Source organism: Pseudochaenichthys georgianus, chromosome 19 (assembly GCF_902827115.2).
Source record: "Pseudochaenichthys georgianus chromosome 19, fPseGeo1.2, whole genome shotgun sequence".
Lineage (NCBI taxonomy): Eukaryota > Metazoa > Chordata > Actinopteri > Perciformes > Channichthyidae > Pseudochaenichthys > Pseudochaenichthys georgianus.
In genome coordinates, this window is record NC_047521.1 from 14,428,271 (window position 1) to 14,440,968 (window position 12,698).

General features: G+C 39.5%; 1 protein-coding gene across 1 annotated transcript in view; it reads left to right on the forward strand.

Moving 5' to 3' along the window:
- LOC117464459 (melanopsin-like) overlaps nt 1-11,729 on the forward strand; it is a 45,891-nt gene extending 34,162 nt beyond the window's left edge. Inside the window, exons 7-11 of the mRNA XM_034106906.2 lie at nt 283-390; nt 1,114-1,285; nt 1,412-1,603; nt 10,927-10,998; nt 11,433-11,729. Coding sequence (XP_033962797.2) covers nt 283-390; nt 1,114-1,285; nt 1,412-1,603; nt 10,927-10,998; nt 11,433-11,633 — 745 coding nt within the window. The 3' untranslated portion in view covers nt 11,634-11,729. The remainder of the gene's footprint in view (nt 1-282; nt 391-1,113; nt 1,286-1,411; nt 1,604-10,926; nt 10,999-11,432) is intronic.
- The last annotated feature ends 969 nt before the right edge of the window (nt 11,730-12,698 follow it).

The following is a 12,698-nucleotide window of genomic DNA, read 5'->3' on the forward strand; positions in this document are numbered from 1 at the left end:
CATCAAAATTGGAATAGGAACATTTTTAAATGACATTATATAATCATGACATATGCTTTGATTTAAAGGTAGGATTGTTTAACGTGTGAGGACTTTATTGATTGGATGTTCCAATGCTGCGGTGTTAAGTCAGTAACAATACAGATTTGAACATTATGTGGCTGTTTGCGTGTGCCAATCCTGTTTCTCTTCACAAATCCTGTAGTAGAAAACGCACCCACTCCTGCCCTTGTCAAATAAATGTGTCTTCCTTGTGTCCAACATCTCTCCTGTCTCTCTCAGGCACGCTGACATGTTGACTCCGTACATGCACTCGGTTCCTGCTGTGATCGCCAAGGCATCTGCAATCCACAACCCTATCATATATGCCATAACACATCCCAAATACAGGTAGGATTCACACTCAAGTGTTCAGATTGATAACAAAAAGACATTGAAAGACATTACATTGGTCTTTCAGAAACTGGCATGGACACTTTCACTATTTCCTGACATTTTCTCATTTCTATTTTCTAATGACCTCATGATCATTTGATTAAACTGGAACATATTTATCAGATTAATCGATGCTGATCTGGCCAGCCAATCTAAGCTAAGCACAAATACATAAATGGAATAATATTATTAATTACAGTGTGCATCATACAAGATGAATTAATGGCTTCAAAGTCAAGCAAGAGTTACATTTGTTGATGTTTATTTTTACATTTAAATTATTCAAGCACCACCTTCCCTTGACGATATAACACTACTGGTTGGTGCACTTTTCTTTTTCTTCTGCCATAATTTCTTTAGCGCCTTGTTTTGTGTTCTATTAAGATGGATTTATTAGGATATAATGAGGTTTTTGTTTACAGTTCTAGGTGGATTTCTTCGTTAGGATCAGGCTATATGGAGTCTGATCATGTACAGCAACTTATTCCCCTTATAACTCAATTTACATTATTTTATTCTTTCATAGACGGAGATAATGTATTGCTATTTTTTAAATCCTAGTTAAATTGTGAAATTCAGCTCAACATCCGTGAATGTCAGGGAGCTTTACTTGTCTCTCTCATATAATAAAATCTTTTCAATTATGGATTTGAGTATTTCTGTCCAACTCACCCTCAGGTCAGCGCTCGGCAGGTATATTCCTTACCTCGGGGTATTGCTGTGTGTTACTGGCAGAGACCGTTTGACCAGCAGTAGCTTCCAGTCCACCCGCCGATCAACCGTCACCAGCCAATCAGAGAGCAAAGGCCCCAGCAGGCTTCGCAACTCCTCCCTGACTGACAGCGAATCAGTGAGTGTACTTCATATCTAATCTGGTATGTCTCTGTTTTACACTTCCAATGACAAATGCTTTGAATTACCAGTTGCTGAATTTAGTCTTGTTTGTGTGTGATTCCCTCGATGTGTTGCCTCAAAGGCCCGCTTCTCAGACACTGAGGAGGACTTGTCGTCCCGGACGCCTGACATTTTCCAGTTGTCCGGTGATACCAAACAGGTGCGCCATGCCAACAAGAGGTCAAAGGTGAGAGGTCGAAACACAGGAGAGTTTGAAAGCACTGCCGCCCACAACCCCACTGACCCAGCCATATGCAACCTCTCACAGATCACAGTAAGTATCAGGGCCTGCTATATGTCGACATACTGTTACTTACATACTTTGTCATTTAGGCCTCAGTGTGAATCTTCTCACATTAGTTTCATGATGTCTTTAATGGCAGGTTCTGCTTCTGTTTTGTCATTAAGTCAAGGTGTATTTTAATCTTCTCCTCCTGAATTTGATAAGTGAGGTCATGTTGTTTTGGAGCCCTGTTAAAGTCAATAGACGTCATGTTTATGCTTGGTATTCCATGGCGAGTAACTCTATGAGGCCATGTCGGTGCGAGCCCCTCTTATAATCCAGCCTCCTCGCGGTTAGAAACAGGATTCCTCAGCATGTAATCTAAAGCAGTCATGCTGCTTTAAGGTCATGCGTTTGGATTTCATGACCTAAGTCTTTTTAGGTGTCTGGTTAATACCTATTTTGTTTACATTATTTTAACCCTTTAAAAACAGTTCAATTGTTCATATGATTACAATGCACAACTCCAGAGTTAAACTAGCAAGTATCTCTGTATCAAGTTTCACCCATGTTTGAGTATGTTTAGAAGAGGTTAATGGTTTTTCACATTTTATCTTAAGGGCTTCTTTAGTTCTGACTTTGGGTCAGGTTTTGCTTGTTCAGAATCAGATTCAGCTCTGAAAAATGCTTTCCCTGAATCCTTTACCCTGTTAAGCCCCAAGCCTGTTTTTCAGGTCTCAGGCCGAAAATTACATTTCCGGAACAAATGACCATAACTACACTTCTAAAAGGGAAAAATTAATAATCTTTTTTCTCAACGTAATGATAAACCTGTGAGTTGGATGTAGAAAAGTCAGAATCAATATAGATTTTTTTAAAGACAATTCAGATTGAACATCGTAAAAAACTGTAAATTATAGTGTCCGTCCAAAAGATCTTTTTTACTTATAGTGCAAACTACCCTTGGATCATGGGTTAGTAGACTAAAATCTTTAGGAATCCAAAGTACAACATATAATAAGTACCCTGTATCAAGATTGATGCAAAACAAGTGACATTTGACCTTTTTAGAGATGTTTAGCAAAGAAAACTCCACCTCTGGGGTGATTTGGTTGGAAATGGGCGTGTTTGCCGTTTCTCTGGAACCCATTGGTCGATTTTTATGATTGACATATCTTTTTAACCGTTAGAGCCAATAGAATCGAAGGGGAATTTCCACATACACACCAACGTTACCAAAAAAAAAGTGGGGCTTCGCGGAAAAGTAGGTTTATTGTTTATGGATTATCAGAAATAATTTAAAAGTGACACAGACACATTGGATTAACCTATGGATTAACCTTCAGCAGCGTTTTTATCGTTTTAATGCCATTGAAGACAACTTTTGATCAGACAACAACAGAGGTAAGACATATTCCCGTTTTTGCTACCTAGCACCACATGTTTTGATGTCTGTTTTTGTTAATAAGTTTGCGAGTTCTTATCATTGAGTGATGATATATATAGGCTCCCTATCGATTATGTGTCTACTCACGATGCTAATCGATGGGTTGGATGTGCAGTTACGATAAGTAATAAGGGTGTTATACCGAGGAGCCATATGTTAAAATATATAGTTTGATATATTTGAATATTATAATCCTTTGTTGTTAGTGCTGGTTCATGTATTTGAACCAGCCGTGTCAAATTGACGGCATAGACAACCGCAGCTGTTTGTGATTACGAGACGTTATAGCCGACGGCAGCTGCTGGTGATTGTGTGTGTGTGTGTGTGTGTGAGAAGGATAAAGAAGCACAGAGCAACATAGTTTTTGAGATGAGAAAATATGTGTTTGTATTTGATACTTTTTGTATAAGTAAAGAGTCAAACAAACTATCCTGAGACGTATCTTGTGCGAGTCAAGTTTATTTGCTACCTGTGAATTGAATTTTGGATTACTGGAACTGCATTTGTCTAAAACTATGCTGTGGAGAAGCCGAGCTATGAAGGAGGGATTCCAGTGAGGGCGTCGCATGAAAGGTGAAGATAAAGACTGCTCTTCCACACACGGAGATCGGCGCATTAAGTGGGACCAGTGGCGTTTCTATATGTACAAAAGTGGTGGGGCACAAAAAACTTAGATGTCTATATATAAGCTTCTGCAGTGAGGTTCATGGCTGGTGAGGCACTGGCACTGACTCTTCAGGTTTACAAATATTATATTTTGACCTAAATCAAAATATAATATTATTTTCAAAAGCCTCTTTAGTCTGATGCTTCAATTAATTTTAAACAGACAGTTCAACAGAAGGATACCCAAAAAATGTAATTGTATCATTTAAATATTGAATTGTTCTCTCTTAGTAAGATCCCATTTTCAATAAAATTGTGGTCTTACCTTGACTTGAAGATGAAGTCCATTTGCCTATCCTTGTAAAAGTCCTCCTTATCTTCTTGTAGTTTCAAAAGTCTATCATAAATCTAAATGATGGATTTATGATTCGAAAATTATAAAAGTAGGGTAGACATGTGGATATTATCCGGCTGAACAAAACGTACATTTATCTAACGGCTACGTTTCCCACAGATCTTATTTTGAGGTATTTTCTAAAATCCTATGGAGAAATATCATTGCTTTTTTGTGGAGGGAAGCCATGCGCAGCTTACTTCCTGGTTTTAGGACGCGTCACTCTCCTCCTCTTCACCTGCTCTTCACACACCACACTTTTCACGGCACACGTACTTACAGCCAATCAGCTCTGGATTATGTGAGATGACGTATGGTGGGGATGGCAGCTCTATGCCCCTATGGTCATTATTTTTTGCCACACACATTAAATAGGAAAATACTCTGAGCATGCGCAGTGTAGTTTTTACAGTCACCGTTCACTTAGACAGTGAGAGGGAGGGGCAGGATCGGGTTTTGTCCCACATGGTTCTAAACAAACAGCTCAATAGGCACACACTGTAGACACTAATTAGAAGAACACATACTAAAACAGCAATGTACAGACGAATCAGATGATTAAACATGATCTTAAAATATATTTTATATATATTTTAATTTATTTTTTGCATTTTGTTGTAATCATTATTTTAATACTTTCTGCTGACACTAAGTGGGGCTGTGTACTACTTGGAACAGTTCACCGGAGGGGAACCTCAAGAGCTCGTCCGCAGTTGTGAGCACACGGCCCACAGAGAGGCTACAAAGAAGCCGGGGCTCCACTTCAGAAACATTATGGTGATGAACTTAAAATTGCTACCGCCTATATGGATAAAGCTCTAAAGTGGCCACAGATCAGATCTGAAGACGGCAAAGCTCTGAATGCCTATGCCCTTTTCCTAATTACGTGCCGTAATGCCATGGAGGCCATAGAATATATGGACGAAATGAACAATCCAACTAACATGAGAGTCGTCGCCTCAAAGCTCCCATACAAGGTGAAAGAATGATGGAGGAGTGCTTCTTTCGAGGTTCAAGAGAAAAAGGGACGAAGAGCAAGGTTTACAGACCTTGTGACATATCTATACAGACAATCACAAATGGCTAACGACCCCCTTTTTGGAAGCATGCATGATACTAGGACAATTACGGAGGGAAAAGTCAAAGCTACGGCCACAGATTCTAAAGCTTGGAAGTCAGGCTGGCAAAGGGAAAGCAGTTTTGCCACAGCTGTCGTTCCAATGAGTGAAGAGAAAACACCGCCCTCAAACTTAAAGTACAGCTCCTCAGCCGCAAATCCTGTCATTGCCTTTCAAAAACCCTGTTTGTTCTGCCATAGAGACCACACACTCGATTCCTGCAGAATCATCAAAGAGCAACAACCGAAAGACAGGATTGAGTTTCTGAAAACTAAAGGCCTCTGTTTTGGATGTCTTACACAGCGACACCATAGCAGAAACTGCAATAAAAGGATGACCTGTCAAGTCTGTTCCCTAAGACACCCAGGAATCCTGCATGTTGAGAAGGACAGTGCTACATTTAGAAAGCCAGATGAGAACATCTCAAATGGTCTCGTGTCACTGACGCAGGAAACATGTGGATACACTGGAGCCGGAGAATGTGTACTTTCTATAGTACCGGTAAAAGTCAAGTCCAGTAAAAGTGAGAAACTTGTGGAGATGTATGCCTTCATGGACCCAGGAAGTACAGCGACTTTCTGCACTGAATCACTGAAGACACAGCTGAACATTCGAGGCAAGAGAACTACGATCCTACTCCGAACTATGGGTCAGGAGAAGCCAGCCCAAAGTTCTATCTTGTCGGACCTGGAAGTGTGTGGACTTGAAGAAAGGAAGTACATTGAACTCCCTAAGGTTTTTACATAGATGTACCGGTCAAGAAAGAAAACATCCCCCTGCAGGAAGACCTAAAGAAGTGGCCATATCTGAAGGAGGTGAAAATCCCAAAGATAAAAGGAGAAGTCACCATGCTTATAGGAATCAACACCCCTAAAGCTTTGGAGCCATGGCAGGTGATAAACAGCATCGGAGACGGGCCCTATGCAGTTAAGACTGCCCTTGGATGGGTAGTGAATGGGCTGAAGAAGACAGATGATGGCAGCAAGGCAGCGGATGGAGTTGTGAGCCACATTACAGCCAACCACATCTCCATAGCTAACATAGAGGAACTGTTGATCAAGCAATATAACACAGACTTCTCAGAACTCAGCTGTGAAGACAAAGAAGAGATGTCCCAGGAGGATCATCAGTTAATGCGGTCAGTGGTAAAATCCGCAGAGTTAAGGGATGGGCACTACTGCATTGGCTTACCACACACACTACTTCCCATCAAAGACTGCAGCCTAAAATACCATGTTATTTATTTGTATATTTATTAAGTATCAACTGATATTTTTTAGTAACTATTTATATTTAAACATTGTAGCTTTATATATTCTAACATTCTGGTAAAGTGCATATGATGACCCTGATTATTATTGCTACTATCTCTGCTTTATCACTGTTTTTATGGATGTGTTCTTATTTATGTTATGTATTGCATTGAGAGATGCCAACTGAATTTCGTTGCACTGATGTGTGATGACAATAAAGATATATTCTATTCTATTCACTGCGAAACGAGACTGCCAAACAACCGCTGCATGGCAGAGCAGCGTGCCGCAAGTCTCCAAAGAAAGCTCAGCAAAAACGCGGACCTGTACAAAGATTACAAGGACTTCATGACGGGTATAATTGGAAAAGGCTACCCTGTCAAAATCCTCATAGAACAGTTAAGCCGAGAAGATGGACGTGTGTGTGGTACATACCTCATCACGGTCTCTACCACCCAAAGAAAGACCAAGATGCTGATCTTCTGCGTTTCCTATGGTGGCAGCATGGTGATCTGAACAAACCGATGGAAGACTACCGAATGACGGTGCACCTGTTCGGCGCTATGTCATCTCCCAGATGTGCATCATATGCACTAGGAAGAAGAGCACATAATGGAGGAAGCAAAACAACACCAGAGGTGGTGGAAACGGTTCTCAGAAACTTTTATGTGGATGACTGATTAAAGTCTGTGGATTCAGAAGACCATGCTGTTGCTTTGGCCAGGGACCTCAGACATATGTGCGCCAGTGGAGGTTTCAAGCTAACAAAGTGGGTCAGCAACAGTAGGGTCGTCTTGTCACCCATCCCTAAAGAAGACGGAACAACGGAAGTCAAAGATCTTGACCTGAACCATAAGCAGCTTCCTATGGAAAGAGCCCTTGGTAGTCAATGGTGCACTGAATCAGACCTTCAGGTTCAAAGTGCAACCACAGGACAAACCAGCTACAAGACGAGGAATCCTGTCCATCGTTAGCTCCACCTATGACCCCCTCGGGTTCCTGGCCCCATTGGTACTGCCAGCGAAGCTCCTTCTGAGAGACCTTTGTAGGGAAAAGAGAGGCTGGGATGAAAAGATAGACATTGGGCAGGCCCAGAAATGGATGAAATGGCTGGCCGACCTTGAGCAGCTGTCAAAGTTTATGTGCAGAGATGCGTCAAACCGGCAGGGTTTGAACCCCTGAAGATGGCACAGCTCCACCACTTTTCCGATGCCAGCATGGATGCATATGGAACGGCTACCTACATCGGGCAAACAAACAACCAAGGCAAAATAAAGGTTTCCTTGGCGATCGGAAAGTCCAGAGTCGCTCCACTGAAACACATCACCATCTCGAGAATGGAGTTGACAGCAGCAGTCGTCGCTGTCAAGGTTGACAAGATGCTAAGAAGAGAGCTCCAGGTTCAGCTGGAGCAATCTATTTTCTGGACAGACAGTGCTACTGTACTGAAATATATTGAAAACAAAAACGGACTTCCAGTAAAAGAAGAATATAAGTTCTTAAAGTTGCTTAATTATGTTTAGATTATATGGTCCTATTTAAGTTTATTTTTAGTAATTGGTATGCTCCCCGCCTAGCCAATTAGTGGCCGGAAATGTAGGAGCCATATGTTAAAATGTATAGTTTGATATATTTGAATATTATAATCCTTTGTTGTTAGTGCTATCATATCATTTATTTGAACCAGCCGTGTGAAATTGACGGCATAGACGACCGCAGCTGTTTGTGATCACGAGACGTTATAGCCGACAGCAGCTGCTGGTGATTGTGTGTGTGAGAAGGATAAAGAAGCACAGAGCAACATAGTTTTTGAGCTGAGAAAAAATATGTTAGTATTTGATATATTTTTTATAAGTAAAGAGTCAAACAAACTATCCTGAGATGTATCTTGTCCGAGTCAAGTTTATTTGCTAACTGTGAATCAAATTTTGGATTACTGGAACTACACCGTGTTTTCTGTGCAACCGCCGTTAGCATTTTTTAGCTCGTGGCTAATTTAGAGGCTCAGCATTAGCTTTGTGTTTTTTGTTGTTGAAAAAAACAAAAAAATGATCAGTTAGCTGAGTTTCTTCCCGTTACATGGATATGAAACATTCATAGTTTATTACATCTTAAGAAGCCCTCAGACACTGTTGCTTGCAGATGTTGTGGTTTCGGCCCCTTCGGCGGGTCCGTGGGGCTTAAGAAGTTGTGTCCGATCACTTCTGTTACCAACAATCCAAATGTACACCCACCTCATCAGTCAGCTGTGTGTAATTCAAAACCAGTTTAGGTGAAGTTGTATGTTATGTTTGACTTTCTTTCTCGAAAAGCTTACACATAAGAGCAGCACTATAAATGACTTCCAGGAGAGACCGTTTGAAAATTGTGTCTGTTCTCCACATATGTAAATAACATTGTGTATCTCTCCTCTCAATAACTCTTACACACTTTTGACACAACATGGGGTGCAAACAAGCTCTGTCCTATATTTTTTTCAAACTTCGACTCATGTGGCATGTGTCATGGTTACACATGACAGCAAGGTGGACTACGCACCTTAACAACTCTCATGGTGTGAACGACCCTGCAGAGGTTAAATACCTTTGATTCCTTGCAAGTCTGTCAAAACTGACGAAGCCCTTTTGACAAGCAGCGAAACATTATCTTAGACTTAACACTTCTAGGCCGTGCACTAAGATCTCCCTTTCAACTGATAATAGATGCAAGCTGTTCATTCACCAGCTATGTGACTTGAATCATCACCTTTGTTTTCACTTAATACAAATTATTACATTTTGAATTTATTTGAAACATGAGAAATCACATTTGTGAGTGACAGTTTTCTTCTTCTTCTTCTTCTTCTTATTATTATTATTATTATTATTATTAGTATATATCTTTATGGAACAAGTACCATGCATACAAATACATTGATCTCAAAGATAAGAGATGCTATATGCCAGATTATATCTAAAAACGAATTTCCATCTGCAGTCCTTGGGCAGGTACAGGCATAACGATCAACAAACATTAAAACATTTTATGATTAAAAAAAAAATACAGATGTATAAAATATAAATACTAGTACATTTGTCAATATGACGATAACTTTACAATTAATTTAAACTAACATCTCAAATTAGAGTTAAATTAATGTTGGCAAGATTGGTTGCCCAATATCAATTTCTTTTGCACTCAAAAATAGTGAAAAGTCAGAGAAGGTTTTAAGATCCACTGTTTGATGGCCATTAACAAGAAAGCTAATTGTGAACCAAGTTGAGTTTCTGCAATGAAGAATATTGTGCAAAGATAATTGGAAAGATCCTAGTTTATAACATATAGCGTTTAGCATTTGAACATAATCTACATCTCAATGCTTGGTAACACGCAACACTATATATAAGAACCATGCTTCTTGGCACATGTTTGCGTCATTCAGGCTGATGGACAGGTCACTTTATGTGGGACATCCAATATATGGAGCATTTCCGTCACCGTGTAATCATTTTAGTTCACTGAAAAACCTCAAATAACCCACAAACTTATGCACGTATTCTCACACACACATGCCGTACTGCCGTGCAGGACTCCATTACAGAGGGACTAATCCAATAATCTGGGAGTTTCAGACTTAATCTGCAGCTTGCATGATGTGGCCCCGTGTTTCAACGACTGCACTTGTTGAAGACGAAGACGGATGATTGTCGAGGAGTCTCTGAACTCCATCTGCTTCCATCTCTGCTCAGAGCAAAGGATGGAGGCTTACATTTGTCCTTTGTCTATAATCTCTGGTTACCTGCTTTACTCTTGCTAACAAAGTCATCAATGTGGACAGTGTACTTCTACTGACACGCTCTTTGTGATAAATTCAACGTTTACTTTGCTATATTTCTGGATTATTTGGTCTTCATTTTAACTGATTTGTATCTGTTATTTCTATCAAATCATTGTTTTTTTTCTTCTTTACCGAAACCTCTAAAGTTGTTTAATAGCTGACACTTTGATACAAGTTTGATATTTAAAAAAAAAAAAACTATCTTTCTTGCAGACCGTTGGATGATATAACTGATTAATCTCCTATGTCTGAAGCTAAATATGAAGCTACATCTTGTTAGCTTAGATTAGCATAGAGACTTGATACAGTGGTAAATAGCTACTCTGGCTCTGTCCAAAAATGAGAAAATCTGCTACCGTAACAGCCCACGCATTAACATTGTATAACTTATTTGTTGCTAGGCAACCCTACAGAGATGACTAGACAAATGAGGATATTCCCTAAATGTCAAACTATATATTACTTTGTATAACTCAGTGTGTTTCAAGAACATCGTGAGATTGTGAGTGTCCCCTTTTTCAATGATAATGCTAAACCTGTTGTTGTTAGCACAGGAAAGTGTTGCTATGGGAACAAACAACATGATCTACTTTTCGAAAGGGATGCTTGTCTCTGAACAGCTTTGTTCAAAAGTCGACTTGGAGTTGATTTTGATTGAACAGAATGTGGCTTTAATAGTATATACATTTTTTAATCTCAACTTTAACTTAATAGCTGTGTTTCTTTGGGTACTGTTCAGACGCTGACAGAGCCTGAAGACATCTCCATGACAGACATCGGCCTGCAGCCCACCAGTCATCAGCCTGCTACTGTAAGAGACCACAATTGTGCATTGCATGCTCTTTGCAGTAAATGTAGTGTCCTTTGTTTGAAAAAGAATCCAAAGAAATCTTTTGCAATTAATGAATCCTACTAACACCTGTAGAAAACGTCTAATTTAGCTCATACATTGGAGCTTTAAATGTCCAGTCTTTAAGTGGGATGTATTTTCATAGGTTTGTTTCTTATGAAACTGCTCCAGGTTTTCTTTATGCCAACTAGGCGTTTCAGTCAGTTGTGATTTCTTTGGAGAGTTGTTTTCATCACAATAACAGCATCAGAACAGTTAAGTTAACTCTCTCCCTTTACCTCCATCTTTGATAATTTCTCTTTCATACAAACATCCATCCCATTGCTCACATTTGACATGTCGAGCCTCTCTCAATACCTGAACATCTCTCTCTCTCTATTCCTTTGCCCACACAGCTGGACAATGGGATGGAGGAGTCTGGGCCAAGGATTGCGTATACGACAACGCCATCCGTCATTGTAACATCCATATCCAGCCCGGCTATACTGCATTGTCCCCCAGGTTTCCATGGCGACTTTAAATTGACCAAAAGGTACAGCCTGGTTGTCAAGGAGCCCCTTGACATAGCCAGGATGGAGACAACTGCATTACCATAGACAGCTGAACAGAAGTGCAACATCAGTGTGTGTGTTTCAATATTTTACTCTCAAGGAGTTTTATTTTCCAGCAAACCGTTTGCTAGTTATGTTAGGAACCTCTTTTCTAAAAACCACGCACACATCCCAGTGCCTGATAGAATGGGAACTGGATCAAAGTAATATTTAAAAGATTTAAAGTTTGAGGAAAGGCCTTGTGTTTGATACATTATACAGCATCAAAAACATGTCTACTTGGTGTGCCGGTCTATTTGTTTCAACTGTGCCAGTTATGGAAACTCAGAAGCAGAGCATGCTCTTTATTTATTTTTGTATTTCAAGTTCATTTAGATATTTGCACCACACATATGTGCGTTTTACTTATTTCGACATATCAAGGTGACGGTGTATTTCGGAGCCAGAAGCAACGAATTAGCCATAAGAAGACAATGTTAAAAGTGAAACCTGAAGGGTTGGGTCTTACATCGGTTCTAATTGTTGGTTTAGATTCTCGTCATAATGTTTGACTAGAAGAAACCAAAATATGTTTTGGAAAAGGTTTGAGATAAAAACATAGAGAGCACTGAGACTGGAAAACAAAATGGGACTACATTTTCAGGTTGCCAAGCCCTAACGCATATGCTGCTTCATTGTCTCTTTATATCTAGAGGGGATTTATTTACAAAATTAACATCATGCTTTATAAAAGAAGAATTACAACCTGTCAGGAAAATGATAACAGATGCTGGCTGCTGTATATTAAAGAGAATCTAATTTAAGGATCTTCGACATTGGCTTCACTTTTAAGACCTGGAAGTTGGTGCTTAGTTACAAATATTACTGTTAACAAACCACAAGCTAATTCTGGGGCAATATGACTACAACTGGGGATATCAAAAAGGTCATTTATGATCCATAATGTAAACACTATATAGGTTAAAGCATACATAACTTGCAATTTTAACATAAACGCAGTAGGTACATGGTTTGTCCATTCATTTAATTTTAAAAGCATGTTATTTATTCAATTTATTTTTCTTATAATTAAATGATTTCACAAATAAGTACAAATCCTTGATACTCAAT